Below are 21,850 nucleotides of genomic sequence, written 5' to 3'. Positions count from 1 at the left end.
TAACTCTGGCCCTGGGCTCAGGTTGCTGCTGCTTAATGCCAGGTTGGTGGTAAATAAAGCTCTCCTCATCCGGGATTTGATCCTGGATGAGGAGGCCGACCTGGCATGTATTACTGAAGCATGGCTGGGCCCAGAGGGAGGTGTTCCTCTCTCTGAAATTTGCCCAGCCGGGTTTCAGATATGGCATCAACCTCGACCCCAGGGAAGGGGGGGAGGAGTGGCTATTATAGCCAGGGAGAGCCTTTACCTGCGTAGACTCATTGCTCCGGAAATTGCGGGTTGCGAGTCTCTCTTGATGAAGTTGGACTTAGGGGTTCAGGTGGGCTTATTTCTCACATAACTGCCTCCCAGCTGCGTGTCAAAAGCCCTGCCTGTGCTACTCGAGGAGGTCCTGGGGGACTTCAACCTGCCGTCATTCGGTGAAACCTCTGGGTTGGCACAGGAGTTCATGGCCACCATGACAGCCATAGACCTGACTCAAGTAGTACAGGGTCCGACTCACGAGGGAGGGCACGCACCTGACATGGTATTCCTTTCTGAGCAACTGAGTAATGGTCTGAGACTAAGGGGCTTAGAAGCATTGCCTTTGTCATGGTCAGACCATTTTCTACTACGGCTTGACTTCCTGGCTCCAATCCTTCCCCGCAGGGAGGCGGAACCAATGAAGATGTTCCGCCCCAGACGCCTGATGGACCCAGAGGGCTTTCAGATGGCGCTTGGGGTTATTCCAGAGGCACTCGTCCACAGTTCGGCGGAGTCTCTCGGGGAGGCCTGGAACAGGGCTGCGGCGGAGGCTCTTGACCGGATTGCGCCTTTGCGACCTCTCTGTTAGACCCCGTAGAGCCCCATGGTTCAACGAGGAGCTCTGGGAGTTGAAACGCCAAAAGAGACGTCTAGAGAAGCGATGGAGGAAGAGTAGGTCTGAATCTGATCGAACACTTGTAAGAGCTTTTATTAAGACTTACAAAGTGGCGCTCAAGGCGGCAAGATGCGCGTACCATGTCGCCTTGATTGCATCAGCGGAATCCCGCCCTGCCACTCTGTTTAGGGTGACCCGCTCCCTTCTTAACCAGGGGGGAGTTGGGGAGCCCTTGCAGAGTAGTGCCGAGGATTTTAACATGTTTTTCGCTGATAAAGTCGCTCAGATCCGGGCCGACCTCGACTCCAATTGTAAAACAGAGTCGACTGACAACGAGTCAGTCGAGGTGACTGGGGCATGTACTTGTCCACCTGTCTGGGAAGAGTTTGATCTGGTGACACCTGATGAAGTGGACAAGGCCATTGGAGCTGTGAGTTCCGCCACCTGTTTACTGGATCCGTGTCCCTCCTGGTTGGTTTCGGCCAGCAGGGAGGTGACATGGAGCTGGGCCCAGGAGATTACCAACGCTTCCTTGGGGAGGGGAGTTTTTCCAACACTCTATAAAGAAGCGCTTGTGCACCCCCTCCTCAAGAAGCCCTCCCTGGACCCAGCCGTACTTAATAACTATCGTCCAGTCTCCAACCTTCCCTTTATGGGGAAGGTTGTTGAGAAGGTGGTGGCACTCCAGCTCCAGCGGTCCTTGGAAGAAGCTGATTATCTAGGTCCCCAGCAGTCGGGTTTCAGGCCCGGTTACAGCACGGAAACCGCTTTGGTCGTGTTGATGGATGATCTCTGGCAGGCCCGGGACAGGGGTTTATCCTCTGTCCTGGTGCTCCTTGACCTCTCAGAGGCTTTCGATACCATTGACCATGGTATCCTTCTGCACCGGCTGGAGGGGTTGGGGGTGGGAGGCACTGTGCTCCAGTGGTTCTCCTCCTACCTCTCTGGACGGTCACAGTCGGTGTTAGTGGGGGGTCAGAGGTCGGCTCCTAGGTCTCTCCCTTGTGGGGTGCCTCAGCAGTCGGTCCTCTCCCCCTGCTATTTAACATCTACATGAAACTGCTGGGTGAGATCATCCAAGGACATGGGGTGAGGTATCATCAATATGCTGATGATACCCAGCTTTACATCTCCACCCCATGCCCAGTCAACGAAGCGGTGGAAGTGATGTGCCGGTGCCTGGAGGCTGTTGGGGCCTGGATGGGTGTCAACAGACTCAAACTCAACCCGGATAAGATGGAGTGGCTGTGGGTTTTGCCTCCCAAGGACAATCCCACCTGTCCGTCCATTACCCTGGGGGGGGGAATTATTGACCCCCTCAGAGAGGGTCCGCAACTTGGGCGTCCTCCTCGATCCACAGCTCACATTAGAAAACCATCTCTCAGCTGTGGCAAAGGGGGCGTTTGCCAGGTTCACCTGGTGCACCAGTTGCGGCCCTATCTGGACCGGGACTCATTGCTCACAGTCACTCATGCCCTCATCACCTCGAGGTTCGACTACTGTAATGCTCTCTACATGGGGCTACCTTTGAAAAGTGTTCGGAAACTTCAGATCGTGCAGAATGCAGCTGCGAGAGCAGTCATGGGCTTACCTAGGTATGCCCATGTTTCACCATCACTCTGCAGTCTGCATTGGCTGCCGATCAGTTTCCGGTCACAATTCAAAGTGTTGGTTATGACCTTTAAAGCCCTTCATGGCATTGGACCAGAATATCTCCGAGACCACCTCCTGCCGCACGAATCCCAGTGACCGATTAGGTCCCACAGAGTGGGCCTTCTCCGGGTCCCGTCAACTAAACAATGTTGGTTGGCGGGCCCCAGGGGAAGAGCCTTCTCTGTGGCGGCACCGGCCCTCTGGAACCAACTCCCCCAGGAGATTAGAACTGCCCCTACTCTTCCTGCCTTCCGTAAACTCCTTAAAACCCACCTTTGCCGTCAGGCATGGGGGAACTGAAACATCTCCCCTTGGGCATGTCTAATTTATACATGGTATGCTTGTGTGTGTGTCTGTTAGTATATGGTTTTTTTTAAATTTTCAAATATTTTAAATTTAGTTGGATTATTTATGATTTGTTTCACTTGTTGTGAGCCGCCCCGAGTCTTCGGAGAGGGGCGGCATACAAATCCAAATAATAAAATTAATAAATAATAAAATTCACAATTGAGGTCTTAGCAAACAAAATTAGAAACGATAAGGAGTGGAGAGGTTACCAAATAGGAAAACTTGAATTAAAATTAAATCTTTTTGCAGATGATGCTATAGTATTGACTGAAACCCCAATTGAAATGATGAAAAGAATAATGGTTTTACTTCAAGAATTTAAAGATCAATCGGGTGTTTCAGTTAATACAGAGAAATCTGAGATAATTGGTTTAAATACAGGTCCTAAAGAGCAAATTGAGATACGAAAAGTTTCAGGATTGAAATTAGGATGTAAAAAAATGAAATATTTAGGAGTTTGGTTATTAAAAAATCCTAATAAAATTGTGATGGTTAATTATAACTCAATATGGAAGAGAATTCAAAAGCAGATAAAAAACTGGAAGAAAAAAGGTTGAGAAGAATGGCAAAGATTAGAGCTCTTAAAATGATGATTATTCAAAAAATGATGTATTTATTTCAGGTCTTACCAGGTACCTTTCCAGGGGCAAAATTGAGGGAATGGGATAGTAAACTAAATTTTTGGATTGAAGGAAATAAAAGACCTAGAATAAGGAAAAGATGGCTGTTTGCTAATGAGAAAGAGGGGTGGGTGGGGGAGCCCGAGCTTAGAGTTATATAGGGAAGCATTCCAAATAGAAAGATTAATGGAACTACAGTTACTGGGGGGGGGGGGTGAAATTGGAAAAGGAAATCAATAATATAAATAATAAGGAGTTATTATTTTAAAAATGGAGTAAAATAGAAATCAATAATTTAACCGATCCTCTGAAAGCAGTTTTAGAAATATGGTTAAAATGGCAGGGGAAATTGGGAATTAGAAACTCAAAATTATCAACGTTACATGTATTGAATACAAATAATGACGTTAACTTAAGCAGAATTATAAAAGAATTAAATTGTAAAGGGATAATGAGAATAGAACAATTATATGAGAAGGATGGAAGAGTTAACAGAACTCGGTTGGAATGGTGGTTGGGTCAACAGAAATGGCTGCAGATTAATACAATATGTAAATATTTAAATAAAAGTGAGAATAAAGAAGCCTTTTTGAGAGAAGAAAATTGCTTAGGAAAAATATTAAAAGAAAAGATTAATGATACAAAGGCACAAGCAAGTAATATATATAGAATGTTATCGCAAGCGGAAGAGGGAGTAATAGAAGGCTTGACAAGATGTTGGCAAAATGATTTACAAATTGATGAAAGAGAAATGAAAGAAATAGTAGAAAATATATATAAAACCAAGAATACAAGAGTTAGAGAGATGAGAAGGAAAATTTTACATAAATGGTACTATACACCAGCACAACTTTCACACTTCCAGAGGAAAGGGAAAGGTAATTATTGGCATGGTTGCCAAAAGAAAGGAATCTTTATGCATGTGTTCTGGGAGTGTGTTGAAGTTCAGAAATTTTGGAAGGAAGTGCAGAATGAAATAAATAAAATGTTAAATATTAAGTGGATAATTACAAAAGAAATAGCGATATTAGTTAAACAAAGAGAATTAAGAGACTTCAAAGAAATAAAAACAGCAGCATTAGAAAGCACTCAAGCAGTAGTGGTATTGGGTAGGAAAGAATCTAAAAAATGGACATTACAGAATTGGTACTGGTACATGGTGGATCACATTCATTTTGAAATAATGGAAATAAGATTAAACAATTTTGACGAAAATAAATTGGAGAAACTGATGGTATGATGGAATAAGGTGAAAGATTTTATGCTGAGTAGAATTTGTTACGAAAATGTGAAAAACAAACTCCAATCACTCTTTCAATAATAAAAAAATGCAAAGTAGAGCTAAGGAAATAAAGGAATATAAATTGGTAAATATTTGAACCCCCTGCAATTGGTGGTGGTGGTGGTGGGATTGTCAGTCGGGTGATAGGCACATGCACTGTGCACCATTTTATGTTTGTTTCATGTTAACTTCAATGTGCAAAACCAATAAAAATATATTTTTTTAAAAAACATCCTACTATTTCTCATCCCATTTGTTAATTGCATATTAAAATATCCTGCCAAAAACATTGTGCCCCCCCATAAAGTTATCTAGCTTCCTTTTTGTATTTATTATAAATTGTTTTGTTTTTGCATTCGGGGCATAAATTGTTGCCAATGTCAACTTCTTTTGATTAATTTTCCCTTTAACAAACAACCACCTCCCTTCTCTATCTTTCTGAACTCCAACCTTTTCAAATAAAACCCTCTGATGAATAAGAATCGCTGTACCTCTACTATTTTGCGTTCCTCGAGATTCATATACCCATTTCCAATTTCTATCATTAATCAATTTATCCCTTCCTCCCTGTCTTTTATGTGTTTCTATCAAAATCATAATATCCACCTTATTTTGCTTAGCCGTTCTCAATATCCTGTAATGTTTTAAATCAGATCCCAAACCATTTACATTTAAAACCATTATATTACACTCATTCATAATATACAATAATATCCCTTGCCCCCTCTTGTTTCACTCTTGGTTTGCTTGTTTTCTCCTTCCTTACTCCAGTCCTCCCCAAAGTGCCTCCCCCTATGCTCCCCCCACCAGAAGGGGAGAAGAAAAGAAAAAACCTTGTTGAATCATGAGGCACTACTCCGGATTGCGTTCCCACCCTACTGAGCTACACTTTCAACCACTTTTAAATATAATTAAAGAGAAAAATTCCTCTCCCACCCTCCCTTACCCATTTAAACAATTCCTTCTTTTACTTTTTTTAAACTTCCTTTACCTTTTTCCCTTCTCCCCCCAACAAAAATAAGAGTTAACATTGCATTCCAGAAACCTTTCTTCCCCTGCAAAGCTCTTGTTTTTTCTCTACTCCCTTGTGATGGCCTCCACCTGCCCGATTAACTCCTTCAGCTCTTTATCCCTTTGCCTTTCCTCCTCATCTGGGGTACTGTGACCGCTGAAATAATCTTCTCCTCCTTCTCCTTCTTCTGCTCTTTTTGGCTCTCCAGCTGCTACAGTCCCTCCACCTTCTGCTCCTCGTGGCTCACTCTCTTGAAACTGAATACCCAGTTGATTCAATAAACTTTTTTCCACTTTGATATAGGCGGCTTGAAATTGGGCGTAAGGCAGCTCTTGTTCTCAAGGTTTCCCAAGAGAGATCTCTCAGAACTCTTATCTCGTTCCCATCTTGTTTAAGGCTAGCACAGCTTTTCAAATATTTGTAAATGATCTCCGCTTTTTTCTTGCTGGCCAAAGCCATAACAATGTCTCTTTGCCTCTCCTGGTTTCTACATGGGACAGCCCAATGGACACGTAAAATATCATCAAAAAGAACCTGAGCACCCTGCGCTTGCATCCAACCTAGATTTGCTTCATTTACTCTTGAACCTGAAGCAAAATCTGGTCTAAATCCATGCAGACGTAAATTCCTTCTCCTTTGGCGATCTTCCAAATTAGCAATTCTGTAATTCATTTGTTTAAAAGTGCCATCCTGAATTTTAGCTTGTTTTTCCAAACTTTGATTTTTTCAGCTGCCACATCTCCTTCTTTCTTAACTGTTTTAATGTCTAAAGAGCAATTTCCCAAAGCTGATTCCACTTTCTGAAACCTTTGTTCAAAGCCTGAAACAATTTGTAATAGCTGATCCAGCTTCATCTCAATCTTGCCGAGGCTAGGTTCAGACCCTTCAGCCATTTTATTAAGATTGATTGTACTCACTCGTAATAGCGAAAGAAGTTCAGTCTTCCTTAGAAAATTCAGATCTTAGATTCTCTTTGAACTCCTGAGAATGCTTTACGCCTCTGCTTTCCTTCAAGAAGGATTTATGGTGTTTTAAAGAGGAATTTCCCCTTTATTTAATATATCATTAGAGCTCAAAAATGAGAGCATCTAGAACCTAAATTGATTAGGGATAAATGTATAAAATTTATGGGGAATAATTACAAATGCTGAAATGTATAATGATTTCTAATGCAAGATGGCACATCTTAATATATAAAATTACTATAGAGGCATGCAGCTATAAGATAAGAAACAAACATTGAGGGAAAACTGACTAATAAAGGGGAGAGAGCAATAGGCCTTATAATAAAAAAGAACAAGAAACCATAAGTTATGGGAAAGTAGAGGACAAATATTAAATTGGGAGCTAAAAATGGAGGTTAATTACATAGAAAATCTGGATGACAATATTACTTTTTTTTTTAGGGGAGGAAGAAGAATTTGGTATTATATACCTAAAACAAAAAGCTTTATTAGGAGTTATAAGCAACAAATTTAAAAAATAGTGATTGGTACTGTCTTTAAAGTAGATTTTTCAGCAACAGTCTGCTATGTAAGTAACCCAGGAATGGTACTAGAGGGGTGAAGAGGAAGTAGAAAGGAAGGGAGAGGAGTGAGAAGTGGAGAGAGATGAAGAAGAAAGAGGGAGAGAGAGATTTATGAGGAGTGAAGGGAAAGGAGGTAGGAGGAGAAAAGAAGGAAGGAGGAAGGGGGTACAAGAAAGGGTAATTAAAGGGACAGGCTGCTGTTGTTCAACAATTTAAAAAAATTAAATAGGGGTCTATGAATAAATGGCAAAAATGTACAATTATGAAGTTTGTATGATGTATGTAAAACTGGAAGGTATTTAGATGTTGAATCTATATTTGTGAAGATGGAGAAAAATAAAAAACTTTAGGGGGAAAAAGAAAAAACCCTCACAGAATTTTAAAAAATAACAACAGCCATGCATGGAAGCTCTGATTTCAAATATTACCTTATAAACATATTGTACCTACAGTAATCACCAAAGTAAATTAATTTCCATATTGAAATGTCCATTACATTTCAAATTGTCTGGACAAGATATTTACATTTACATTAATCTGCACTGAAATTTGCAATGGGCAATATTATTACAACTAGTCCTGGATTTATATCCACAAAAATTGACATTAAATGGTGCTGTCATAAATGAGGTATCATATAACCATGATTTGCAACAGTCTTCCTTTCTGATTTCCTTGTTGGAAGCCAGCTGGGAAAGATGTACATAGTAATCACATGACAAAATTACTGTAAATGTGCAACAGTTGACAAACATGGAAGTCATGATCACATGACTGCAGGGATGTTGCAACAGTTGTAACAGTTGTGTATACTGTATTTTTCGGAGTATATGATGCACTGGAATATAAGACACACCTTAGTTTTGGAGGAGGAAAATGGGGGGGGGGGAAATCTGCCTATCAAGTATTCATCTGGCTAGCATCCTTAGCCTGGTCAGCTTCAGCATATTATTTTATTCCCTGCTTAGAGTTTAAAAAACCTCATTCGGAGACAGTAACAATGAAAAAGCCTGCATGTTGGTAAGAGCTGGGAACACCATTAGCACCTCATTAGGGTTGAAAAAAAAACTTATTTGGAGCAAGTAGAACGATAAAAAAAGTCCTGCCAAGACTGAGGGTTGGAAAAACATTCTTCAAAGAGAGTAACAATGAAAGAGCTTACAAGCTGGTAAAAGCTGGGAACATTGTTAGCACCTTGTTGGGGCTGGAAAGAAACTTATCCGGAGCAAGTAGAGCAACGAAAAAAAGCCTGCAAAGTCTTAGGGCTGGAAAACATTCTTCAGAGAGAGTAACAATGAAAAAACCTACAAGATAAGAGCTGGAAAGATCGTTAACACCTAGTTAGGGCTGGAAAAAAAGCTTCAGAAACCCCCAAACCCCTACATTCAAAGTATAAGACGCATCCAAATTTTCAGCCTCTTTTAGGGAGGAAAAAGGTGCGCCTTACACTCCGAAAAATACGGTAAGTCATATTTTCCAGTACAATTGTAGCTTCAAGTAGTTGCTAAATAAATGGTTATAGATTGACAACTATCTATACACAAATTAATGAATTTGACCCAAATGTTACTTGTATATTAAAGTCTTCATGCAAATTACATAAGTCTCTAACAATGAATTTAACTAACATGTAGGAGTAACCTACATTACTCCTACTGAGTGGCTCAGTAAACCAAGGTTTTCTTGTAATGCAATAAAAAAATATATGTTTACATTTCATAAACTGATTTATTTTATGAATTTACAATTTTGCAAATACAGTATGAAAAATGAATATAATTACAATAATTCCCTAATTTATTAGGAAATAAAGCTTTTCTACAAAAAGCTTTTATATAACAAAGCATAAAATTTAGCTATAGAAATATTGCCTTCATAGTCATCAGGGAGGAAACATATTCTTAAATCTACAAATGTGGTATCAAGAATCTCATTCTTATGGCTCACCTGTATTACCAGAGTTGCTTTGTGTTTTTTGCTGTACATACTGGGCTTGAATCCAACAGTAATGCAGGTTCCTGCTGTATCAAGTGGAAGAAGCTCCCCTGCTTGAGGAGATACAGTGAATTCAGTATCACTGCCTGGTAGAAAGAATGCTGTGTAAGGCTCTGGGTTTCTAGCAAAGAAAAATAAATTGGCCAACAGTTAGCATATACAACAATAATTCGAAATAATGTGTGTTCTACCATAGGATATCAGAGATATAAGATAAATTTGAGCTTAATATATACATATATATGGAGATCTATAATGGGAGAGAGAAACAGGGGAAGGGAATAGTATAAGTTTTTTCTTTTTCTAACGAGAAATGTCTGTCAGAAAAGAATTTCTAATATGGGTGATTGAAGGTTAGTGGTAATTTTATTATTTGGACTATACTGCAATTAATAGTGAGTAAAATAGGGTTTGATTACTATATTGGGATTTACAGAAAAAAAGAAATAAAAAGAAATAAAATTCAATATAATACAATCACTAACTGCTGAACCCAACACCACTACAGTCCCAGACTTCAGAAAAGCTGACTTCAATAAGCTCAGAGACAACTTGGGAAATATCCCCTGGAAGAAAGTTCTAAAGGGTAAATCCACACAGGAAGCCTGGGAGGCCCTCAAAAATACAATCATAGATGCCCAACACAATACAATCCATATGAAAAAGAAAAACAGGAAAACTAAAAAGAAACCAGTATGGCTAAACAAAGACCTCACAGACAACCTAAAAGAAAAAAAAAGCCAAATACAAAAAATGGAAAGAAGGACACATAACCAAGGCGGAATTTCAACAAACAGTAAGAATCTGCAAACAAAAAATAAGAACAGCAAAGGCCCAAAATGAATAATACCTAGCAATAAAAGTCAATGACAACAAAAAAAAGAGCTTCTTCCAGCACATAAACAATAAGAAAATCAAGGAAACAGTCACTATACTAAAAAATGAAGATGGTAAAGAAATCACAGACAACAGAGATAAAGCACAACCGCTCAACACCTATTTTGCATCAGTTTTCACACAAAAAAGAACTACCAACCTGCAACTCAACTGCAATAAACAGCCCTGGAACTGAACTCAACATAAATAAAAACACAATAAGGGACCACTTGTGGAAGCTCAACGAGTACAAATCGCCAGGACCAGATGGACTACACCCCAGAGTCCTAAAAGAACTGGCAGACACCATCACAGAACCACTTCTCCTCATCTACCAAAAATCCTGGACCATAGGAGATCTATTGGAAGACTTGGAATGAGCTAATGTAGTCCCCATCCACAAAAAAGGTAAAAAGACTGACCCAGGTAACTACAGTCCAATCAGTCTACTGGAGGAAATAATCAAAAACAGTTTTGCCACTACCTAGAAACAAACAAAATAATATTTATTTATTTATTATTTGGACTTGTATGCCGCCCCTCTCCGAAGACTCGGGGCGGCTCACAACAAGTGAAACAGTCACAAAATCCAATTAATTAAAATATTTAAAGATTTAAGAAAAACCCCATGTAATAACAGACACACACACAAGCATACCATGTATAAATTAAACGTGCCCAGGGGAGATGTTTAATTTCCCCATGCCTAACGGCAAAGGTGGGTCTTAAGGAGTTTACGGAAGGCAGGAAGAGTAGGGGCAGTTCTAATCTCCGGGGGGAATTGGTTCCAGAGAGCCGGTGCCACCACAGAGAAGGCTCTTCCCCTGGGGCCCGCCAACCGACATTGTTTAGTTGACGGGACCTGGAGAAGGCCCACTCTGTGGGACCTAATCGGTCGCTGGGATTCGTGCGGCAGGAGGCGGTCTCGGAGATATTCTGGTCCGATGCCATGAACGGCTTTAAAGGTCATAACCAACACTTTGAATTGTGACCGGAAATTGATCGGCAGCCAATGCAGACTGCGGAGTGATGGTGAAACATGGGCATACCTAGGAAAGCCCATGACTGCTCTCGCAGCTGCATTCTGCACGATCTGGAGTTTCCGAACACTTTTCAAAGGTAGCCCCATGTAGAGAGCATTACAGTAGTCGAACCTCGAGGTGATGAGGGCATGAGTGACTGTGAGCAGTGAGTCCCGGTCCAGATAGAGCCGCAACTGGTGCACCAGGCGAACCTGGGCAAACGCCCCCCTCGCCACAGCTGAGAGATGGTTTTCTAATGTGAGCTGTGGATCGAGGAGGACGCCCAAGTTGCGGACCCTCTCTGAGGGGGTCAATAATTCCCCCCCCCAGGGTAATGGACGGACAGATGGAATTGTCCTTGGGAGGCAGAACCCACAGCCACTCTGTCTTATCCGGGTTGAGTTTGAGTCTGTTGACACCCATCCAGGCCCCAACAGCCTCCAGGCACCGGCACATCACTTCCACCGCTTTGTTGACTGGGCATGGGGTGGAGATGTAAAGCTGGGTATCATTGGCATATTGATGATACCTCACCCCATGTCCTTGGATGATCTCCCCCAGCGGTTTCATGTAGATGTTAAATAGCAAGGGGGAGAGGACCGACCCCTGAGGCACCCCACAAGGGAGAGACCTCGGAGTCGACCTCTGACCCCCCACTAACACCGACTGCGACCGGCCAGAGAGGTAGGAGGAGAACCACTGGAGAACAGTGCCTCCCACCCCCAACCCCTCCAACCGGTGCAGAAGGATACCATGGTCGATGGTATCGAAAGCCGCTGAGAGATCAAGGAGCACCAGGACAGAGGATAAACCCCTGTCCCGGGCCCGCCAGAGATCATCCATCAACGCGACCAAAGCAGTTTCCGTGCTGTAACCGGGCCTGAAACCCGACTGTTGGGGACCTAGATAATCGGCTTCTTCCAAGGACCGCTGGAGCTGGAGTGCCACCACCTTGTAAAGGGAAGGTTGGAGACTGGACGATAGTTGTTAAGTATGGCTGGGTCCAGGGAAGGCTTCTTGAGGAGGGGGCGCACGAGCGCTTCTTTATAGAGTGTTGGAAAAACTCCCCTCCCCAAGGAAGCGTTGGTAATCTCCTGAGCCCAGCTCCGTGTCACCTCCCTTCTGGCCGAGACCAACCAGGAGGGACACGGATCCAGTAGACAGGTGGCGGAACTCACAGCTCCAATGGCCTTGTCCACTTCATCAGGTGTCACCAGATCAAACTCTTCCCAGACAGGTGGACAAGTACGTGCACCAGTCACCTCGACTGACTCGTTGTCAGTCGACTCTGTTTTACAATTGGAGTCGAGGTCAGCCCGGATCTGAGCGACTTTATCAGCGAAAAACGTGTTAAACTCCTCGGCACTACTCTGCAAGGGCTCCCCGACTCCCCCCTGATTAAGAAGGGAGCGGGTCACCCTAAACAGAGCAGCCGGGCGGGATTCCGCTGATGCAATCAAGGCGGCATGGTACGCGCATCTTGCCGCCTTGAGCGCCACTTTGTAAGTCTTAATAAAAGCTCTTACAAGTGTTCGATCAGATTCAGACCTGCTCTTCCTCCATCGCTTCTCTAGACGTCTCTTTTGGCGTTTCAACTCCCGGAGCTCCTTGTTGAACCATGGAGCTCTACGGGGTCTAGCGCCACGGAGAGGTCGCAAAGGCGCAATCTGGTCTAGAGCCCCTGCAGCAGCCGTATTCCAGGCCTCCGCAAGAGACTCCACCGAACTGTGGATGAGTGCCTCTGGAATAACCCCAAGCGCCGTCTGAAAGCCCTCTGGGTCCATCAGGCGTCTGGGGCGGAACATCTTCATTGGTTTCGCCTCCATGCGGGGAAGGATTGGAGCCAGGAAGTCAAGCCGTAGTAGAAAATGGTCTGACCATGACAAAGGCAATGCTTCTAAGCCCCTTAGTCTCAGACCATTACTCAATTGCTCGGAAAGGAATACCATGTCAGGTGCGTGCCCTCCCTCACGAGTCGGACCCTGTATTACTTGAGTCAGGTCTATAGCTGTCATGGTGGCCATGAACTCCTGTGCCAGCCCAGAGGTTTCGCTGAGTGACGGCAGATTGAAGTCCCCCAGGACAATGAGTCCGGGGAACTCCACCGCCAACCCGGCTACCTCCTCAAGTAGCACAGGCAGGGCTTTTGACACGCAGCTGGGAGGCAGGTACATGAGAAATAAGCCCACCTGAACCCCTAAGTCCAACTTCATCAAGAGAGACTTGCAACCCGCAATTTCCAGAGCAATGAGTCTATGCAGGCAAAGGCTCTCCCTGGCTGTAACAGCCACTCCTCCCCCCCTTCCCTGGGGTCGAGGTTGGTGCCATATCTGAAACCCGGCTGGGCAAATTTCAGAGAGAGGAACACCTCCCTCTGGGCCCAGCCATGCTTCAGTAATACATGCCAGGTCGGCCTCCTCATCTAGGATCAGATCCCGGATGAGGAGAGCTTTATTTACCACCGACCTGGCATTAAGCAGCAGCAACCTGAGTCCAGGGCCAGAGTTACACTCATCACCAGTACCCAAGATTGGGCTCACAGAGCCGGAACAAGCGACTGTTAATAAGCAACGGTCCCTCGTTCCCCTGGAACGGCTAGCTCTGTGGCCCTCGCCATATCTGCCTCTCCCCAGCAACACAGGGATATTCCGACCCTCTGCCACCCCAGAGATCAGTGCCCCTTCCTCTCCTGTCTCCCGAGCGTCAGGTGGGCCAAATCTATCATTCACACCACTATCAGTCAACTCATCCATACCATAACCCCCTCCCCCAGCCCAGTTATACCAATCATTCCATTCATACCCACAGGCATATTTATCCCAGTCATCCATTACTTAGCCCCCCCAATATATTAAAAAACAATTAAATCAGTAACAGTATAAAATAGCGATAATAAAAATTAAAGCACTAAAACATTAAAATTATCCTTATAAATAAGTTAGTAAGATAAAAAGTTAAAAAGTTAATAAAATAGTATAAAAATATAAAATACGAAATCAGATCTTAATTAATAACAATCATCAGCCAATCAACCAATCCAGGTCCGAATCCTCTATAGATCTTCCATATAGTCAGAGTCTTAAAGTTTGCTGTTTTTACTATAGTCTATGGTCTTGCCACTAGGGGCGCAGTTCTTCTATGGTCTTAGTAGTAGTTGAGGAGATGGGGAAAAAAAAGTAAAAAATGGTGTGTGTGGGGGGGTGACAGTTAACATGGGTTTGTCAGAAACAAATCATTCCAAACCAATCCCATATCATTTTTGAACACCATAACCATATCAGTAGACCAACGCAACATAGTTGACCTCATATACTTATTATTTATTTATTTATTATTTGGATTTGTATGCCACCCCTCTCCGAAGACTCGGGACGGCTCACAGCAAGTAGTACAAATCATAAATAATCCAATCAGTTAAAATATTTAAAGCTTTAAAAACCCCATAGACTAACAGACACACACACACAAGCATACCATGTATAAATTAAACATGCCTAGGGGGAGATGATTCAATTCCCCCATGCCTGACGGCAAAGGTGGGTTTTGAGGAGCTTACGGAAGGCAGGAAGAGTAGGGGCAGTTCTAATCTCCAGGGGGAGTTGGTTCCAGAGAGTCGGGGCTGCCACAGAGAAGGCTCTTCTCCTGGGACCCGCCAAACGACATTGTTTAGTTGACGGGACACGGAGAAGGCCCACTCTGTGGGACCTAATCGGTCGCTGGGATTCGTGCGGCAGGAGGCGGTCTCGGAGATATTCTGGCCCAATGCCATGAAGGCTTTAAAGGTCATAACCAACACTTTAAATTGTGACCGGAAATTGATCGGCAGCCAATGCAGACTGCGGAGTGATGGTGAAACATGGGCATACCTAGGTAAGCCCATGACTGCTCTCGCAGCTGCGTTCTGCACGATCTGAAGTTTCTGAACACTTTTCAAAGGTAGCCCCATGTAGAGAGCATTACAGTAGTCGAACCTCGAGGTGATGAGGGCATGAGTGACTGTGAGCAATGAGTCCTGGTCCAGATAGGGACGCAACTGGTGCACCAGGCGAACCTGGGCAAACGCCCCCCTCGCCACAGCTGAGAGATGGTTTTCTAATGTGAGCTGTGGATCGAGGAGGACGCCCAAGTTGCGAACCCTCTCTGAGGGGGTCAATAATCCCCCCCCAGGGTAATGGACGGACAGATGGGATTGTCCTTGGGAGGCAAAACCCACAGCCACTCCGTCTTATCAGGGTTGAGTTTGAGTCTGTTGACACCCATCCAGGCCCCAACAGCCTCCAGGCACTGGCACATCACTTCCACCGCTTCGTTGACTGGGCATGGGGTGGAGATGTAAAGCTGGGTATCATCAGCATATTGATGATACCTCACCCCATGTCCTTGGATGATCTCACCCAGCGGTTTCATGTAGATGTTAAATAGCAGGGGGGAGAGGACCGACCCCTGAGGCACCCCACAAGGGAGAGACCTCGGAGCTGACCTCTGACCCCCCACTAACACCGACTGCGACCGGCCAGAGAGGTAGGAGGAGAACCACTGGAGAACAGTGCCTCCCACTCCCAACCCCCCCCCCCAGCCGGTGCAGAAGGATACCATGGTCGATGATACCTCGACCGCTGAGAGGTCGAGGAGCACCAGGACAGAGGATAAACCCCTGTCCCGGGCCCGCCAGAGATCATCCATCAACGCGACCAAAGCGGTTTCCGTGCTGTAACCGGGCCTGAAACTCAACTGCTGGGGACCTAGATAATCGGCTTCTTCCAAGGACCGCTGGAGCTGGAGTGCCACCAGCTTCTCAACAACCTTCCCCATAAAGGGAAGGTTGGAGACTGGACGATAGTTATTAAGTACGGCTGGGTCCAGGGAAGGCTTCTTGAGGAGGGGGCGCACGAGCGCTTCTTTATAGAGTGTTGGAAAAACTCCCCTCCCCAAGGAAGCGTTGGTAACCTTCTGGGCCCAGCTCCGTGTCACCTCCCTGCTGGCCGAAACCAACCAGGAGGGACACGGATCCAGTAAACAGGTGGCGGAACTCACAGCTCCAATGGCCTTGTCCACTTCATCAGGTGTCACCAGATCAAACTCTTCCCAGACAGGTGGACAAGTACATACCCCAGTCACCTCGACTGACTCGTTGTCAGCCAACTCTGTTTTACAATTGGAGTCGAGGTCCGCCCGGATCTGAGCGACTTTATCAACGAAAAAGGTGTTAAAGTCCTCGGCACTACTCTGCAAGGGCTCCCCAACTCCCCCCTGTTTAAGAAGGGAGCGGGTCACCCTAAACAGAGCGGCCGGGCGGGATTCCGCTGATGCAATCAAGGCGGCATGGTATGCGCATCTTCCCGCCTTGAGGGCCACTTTGTAGGTCTTAATAAAAGCTCTTACAAGTGTTCGATCAGATTCAGACCTACTCTTCCTCCATCGCTTCTCTAGACGTCTCTTTTGGCGTTTCAACTCCCGGAGCTCCTCGTTGAACCACGGGGCTCTACGGGGTCTAGCGCCACGGAGAGGTCGCAAAGGCGCAATCCAGTCAAGAGCCTCCGCAGCAGCCCTGTTCCAGGCCTCCGCAAGAGACTCCGCCGAACTGTGGATGAGTGCCTCTGGAATAACCCCAAGCGCCGTCTGAAAGCCCTCTGGGTCCATCAGGCATCTGGGGCGGAACATCTTCATTGGTTCCGCCTCCCTGCGGGGAAGGATTGGAGCCAGGAAGTCAAGCTGTAGTAGAAAATGGTCTGACCATGACAAAGGCAATGCTTCAGCAAAGCTTTTGATAAATAGATCACAATCTCTTAATCCACAAATTAGAAAAAAAATGGGGTAGACTACAACACATGCAGATGGATAAAAAGTTGGCTGACCAACCCCACCCAACGAGTTATCCTCAACGGCTCCAAATCCACATGGAAGAAGGTAGGCAGTGGGGTACCACAGGGTTCTGTCCTGGGCCCTGTGCTCTTCAACATTTTCATCAATGACCTAGATGAGGGAATCAAGGGGGAACTAATCAAATTTGCAGGCGACACCAAGCTGGTGGGGATAGCCAACACCCTAGAGGATTAGGCTGAAAATACAGAAAGACCTAGATAGATTAATGCTGTGGGCCCAAACTAACGAAATGATGTTCAACGTCAAGAAGAGTAAAGTCCTTCACCTAGGTAAAAAAACCCTAGACATGCATACAGTCTGGGAGGAACCCTACTTAGCAGTAGTGAATGTGAAAGGGGTCTCGGAGTCTTGGTGGATAATCAACTAAATATGAGCCATCAATGTGCATGAGTGGCTAAAACGGCCAACACAATCCTAAGCTGTATCAACAGGGAGATACACTCCAAGAGCAGAGAGGTATTAATATAACACCCTGGTCAGACCACATCTGGAGTACTGCATTCAGTTCTGGTCACCACCAGTGTTCCCTCTAATTTTTTGGGGGGGTGGGCGGAAAAGTATAGTGTCTGAGCGGCAGTCCCTTCAGGACTGGGCGGCACAGAAATATTAAATAAATAAATAAATAAACAAACAAACAAACAAATAAAAAACCCACCCTGTTTTGCCTCAGAGAATTTCAAAATAAAATACTGTACTGTGTGTCTATAACAGTGAGCTCATAATAGGGCAACTCTATCAATATCAAAATGCCACTTAAATAGTTGAGCTAGTTTCAAACTAGATTTTGATTTTCTTTCTCTCTTCCTTACTCCCATTCTTTTTCTTTCTGTTTCTCTCTCTTCCTCTCTTCCTCTCTCTCTCCTTCCCTCTCACTCTTTCCCTCTCGGCTTCTGGGCAGGTTTGAAAAACTCTGAGTTGATGATGATTTTTAAGTGAGCGATTGCTCACTGCTCAGCTTAGGGGGAACTATGGTCACCACACTTCAAAAGAGACATAGAAACTCTGGAGAAGGTGCAGAAAAGAGCAACCAAAACCAAGACTTATGAAGAGAGATTGCTGGAACTGGGCATGGATAGCCTAGAGAAAAAAAGGGCCGGGGGGGACATGATAGCACTCTATAGGTTTTTGAGGGGTTGCCACAGAGAGTAGGGGCTCACACTGTTTTCCATGGCACCAGAGGGCCAGATGGGGGACAATGGTTGGAAGCTGACCAAGAAGATATTCAACCTAGAAATAAGGAAGAATTTCCTGATGGTCAGAGTGATCAACCAGTGAACGGCCTGCCAGCAGAGGTTGTGAACTCCCCAACTTTGGACATTTTCAAGAGGAGATTGGACTGTCATTTGGCTGGGGTACTGTAAGATTAACTGCTTAAGTAGGGGATTTGTCTTGATGACCAGCAAGGTCCTTTTCAACTCAACTCAAATAAAATAGTATTATATTGGGGTTTTCAGTAAAAAACAAACAGAAATAGAGTATGAATATGACACTGGGATGTACAGTGAAAAACTAAAGAGAAAATGATATGATTATTACACTGGGACTTACAATGGAAAATAAATAGAGTAGGGCATGAGTATTACACTGGATTTACAGTGAAAAAACTATAGAATAGTGTATGAATATGACACTGGAATTGATAGTGAAACAAATAGGTCATGATTATGACACTGGGAGTTACAGTGAAAAATAAATAGAATACGCTATGATTCACAGGGATAAATAGAAATAGGGTATGATTAATATATTGAGATTTATGGTGGAAAAATCAAAAGAATAGGGTAATAGAAAAAGGGTGAGGATACTTCCGGGTGATATAGTATTATATGACTGTTGGATTTTATATGACTTTTTAAAATCTTGACCAATGGAAACTTTCATTTGTGATGCTGACTGATATTTGAATATTATACATTAATGATATGATCTCTAAGTTAAGTATACTGCAAAGTAGTATTTTTGACTGATTGAATAAATCTTAAAACAATATAGTTGTAACATGAAATTTTTTTTCTTCTTCCTCTGTATTGTTATAAGGCATGAAATAATAATAATAATAATAATAACAACAACAACAACAACAATAACTATTATTATTATTATTATTATTATTATTACTATTATTTAGATTTGTATGCTGCCCCTCTCTGCAGCCTTGGGGCGGCTCACAACAATAATAATAACGATGTGCAATGTAACAAATCTAATATTTAAAAGAAAGTATCTAAAAACCATCATTTAAAAACCATACATCACAAGTAGTGTTGGGCAAATTCCCCACCTCCCTTTGCTTCCTTTTATTTTTACAGAAAAGGATGACACAGCAGCGCTGCAAGCAAAAGGAGGTGGGAAATCCCACTATGGGATTCCCCACTTTCCTCCTGGGCGGCAGTGTTTTGTTGAACCCAAACCTGAACTTTACCCAAACTTTTTTTAAAGTTCGGGTTAGGGTTAAGCATGCCAAACACTGCAAAGTGTGCTAAGGGGTCCTAATGTATTTTGACAACACTCTCATCTATCTAAGCAGAATGAATGAACATGTGAAACTAAAGTCCTAGACTTAAAAAAAGTCCTAGAGAAGCTCCTGAAAGCTAAGTTGCATGTCAAGCAATGTTCCCTCTAACCTGTGCTATGCGCTATAGCGCAGGAGATTTGAGATCTCAGCGCAGGAGATTCCAGTTGTAGCGCAGAGGTCTCAAATATCTTTTGGAGGAGATTTGGAAACTATGAAGAAGGAAGCTAAGCTTCCGGTCTCGCAATTTTTTGCTGAGGGCATGAAGAGCAAAAAGTTGCGAGACCGAAAGCTGAGCTTCCTTCTTTCCAGCTTCCAAGTTTTTCTGGCCACCAGTGATAGAATTGGAGGCAGGCGGGTGGAGTGGCATTTGCACTGGCCTGGTGAAGACTCCATCCCAGCCTGGCATTCGCCCCTTTCGACTCCTGGCCTTCCCCCCCCACAACACCGCCCTTGCCTCCCTCCTGCCCGTGGCTTAACCCTCCTCATCTGGGCACCTGGCAGTGGTCGGCCCTCAATGCATGGCGGTCTTTGTCTGGCCGCCACTGCTGCTTCCTCGACATGCGGGTCCTCCTTACACGCGGCTCCTGCCTGGGGGTCTCTCGTCCCTCAGTTCTCCTCCTTCCCCTCCCCTCCTTCCTTTGGCCATGACGATCCTGCCCAAGAAGAAGGTCTGCCTGGCTGCCGGAGACAGAGATAGGGACCAGCCCAGCTCATGAGGAGGAGGCCTCGGCGGCTTTGGAGGGCCTGGTGGTGTCGGTGGCCCTGATGCCTGAGGCTGCCCCGGCTCTGATATCCACCTGCATGGCAATGGAGGAGGCGTCAGCCCGGGGATCCATATTCTGAGTGTGGTGGGGCAGCCCTGAGCTTTGCTTCCTCCCCTGCCACCATGCTGGGGGCTGCCCCCCACTGCCATGTCCCCTCAGCCACCCAATCTTGGTGTTGGATCTGGGGACGATGGGCCTGGCCTTGGCCTACTCGACCGCGGTGTGGCCAAAGCACGGGGCAGAGTAGGCGGCTGCTGCTCCAGGCCTATCCACAGCAAATGGCAGCAACAGGGGGAGGTGGCAGGCTTGGGCTCGGCAGAGCAGTAGGGCCTGGGGGAGGAGGAGGGGGAGGCAAAACTCCCGAGCAAGATGAGATCAGCTACAACAGTGAAAACTAGTACGAGACGGCGGCAGCCCGCATCGAAAGCATGGACCCGGCCACCGTTGAACAGGTAGCAAGAGAGGGAGAGAGAAAGAGAGAGAGAAAAAGAGAGAAAGAAAGCAAGAGAGAGAGAGAGAGAGAGAGAAATGAGAGAAAAAAGGGGAGAAAAAAAGAGAAATGAGAAAATGATTGAGACAGAGAATGAGAAGAAAGAGAAATAAAAGATAGAGAGAAATGACTCTTGATTTAAAACATATAGTAAAAAGCACCCAAATAATAACAGGGGGAAAAACCAGCCCTCACCTGTTTTTGGAAATGGTTCAAGAGTTCACACACACACACACAAGGGGGGGGAGGAGACAGGGATGGAAAAAAAGGGGAGAAGTGAGAGGGGGAAAGAATGAGAGAAAAAGGGAGGAAGAGGGATAAATGAGAAACAAATGAGAGAGAAAAAGGGGAGAGACAGGATAGGTATCCAGAAATGAGAGAGTGGTAGAAATTTGAGGAGGAATGATTAAATATGGATTAACTATGGAATGATGGTAAAAGATATATTTAGGTGTTGTTTAATATTAGGATATTAATATTAGGATGTATTAATTCGTAAAATTGGATTAATTTTTTTAGAATTATATAGAAATACATAGGCAAAATTAATTAATTAATTAATTTATTAGATTTGTATGCCGCCCCTCTCCGTAGACTCGGGGCGGCTCACAACATACAATAGAACAATTCACAACAAATCTAATAAATTTTAAAAAAACATTTTAAAAAAACCATTATTAAACCAGACATACACACAGATATACCATACATAAACTGTATAGGCCTGGGGGAGGGGGGATGCCTCAATTTCCCCCATGCCTGACGGCAAAGATGAGTTTTAAGGAGTTAACGGAAGGCAAGGAGGGTGGGGCAGTTCTAATCTCCAGGGGGAGCTGGTTCCAGAGAGTCGGGGCCGCCACAGAGAAGGCTCTTCCCCTGGGACCCGCCAGATGACATTGTTTAGTTGACGGAACCCGGAGAAGGCCAACTCTGTGGGACCTAATCAGTCACTGGGATTCGTGCGGCAGGACGTGGCCCCGGAGATATTCTGGTCCGATGCCAT

General features: G+C 44.6%; 1 protein-coding gene across 1 annotated transcript in view; it reads right to left on the bottom strand.

Moving 5' to 3' along the window:
* Positions 1–21,850, bottom strand: part of CFAP47 (cilia and flagella associated protein 47) — a 1,022,460-nt gene that overhangs the window by 10,994 nt on the left and 989,616 nt on the right. Inside the window, exon 64 of the mRNA XM_070750589.1 lies at positions 9,250–9,418. Coding sequence (XP_070606690.1) covers positions 9,250–9,418 — 169 coding nt within the window. The remainder of the gene's footprint in view (positions 1–9,249; positions 9,419–21,850) is intronic.

The sequence above is a fragment of the Erythrolamprus reginae genome, chromosome 4 (genome assembly GCF_031021105.1).
Source record: "Erythrolamprus reginae isolate rEryReg1 chromosome 4, rEryReg1.hap1, whole genome shotgun sequence".
NCBI classification, from domain to species: domain Eukaryota; kingdom Metazoa; phylum Chordata; class Lepidosauria; order Squamata; family Dipsadidae; genus Erythrolamprus; species Erythrolamprus reginae.
The sequence above is the reverse complement of the archived record's forward strand: the minus strand, read 5'-3'. Positions and strand labels throughout refer to the sequence as shown.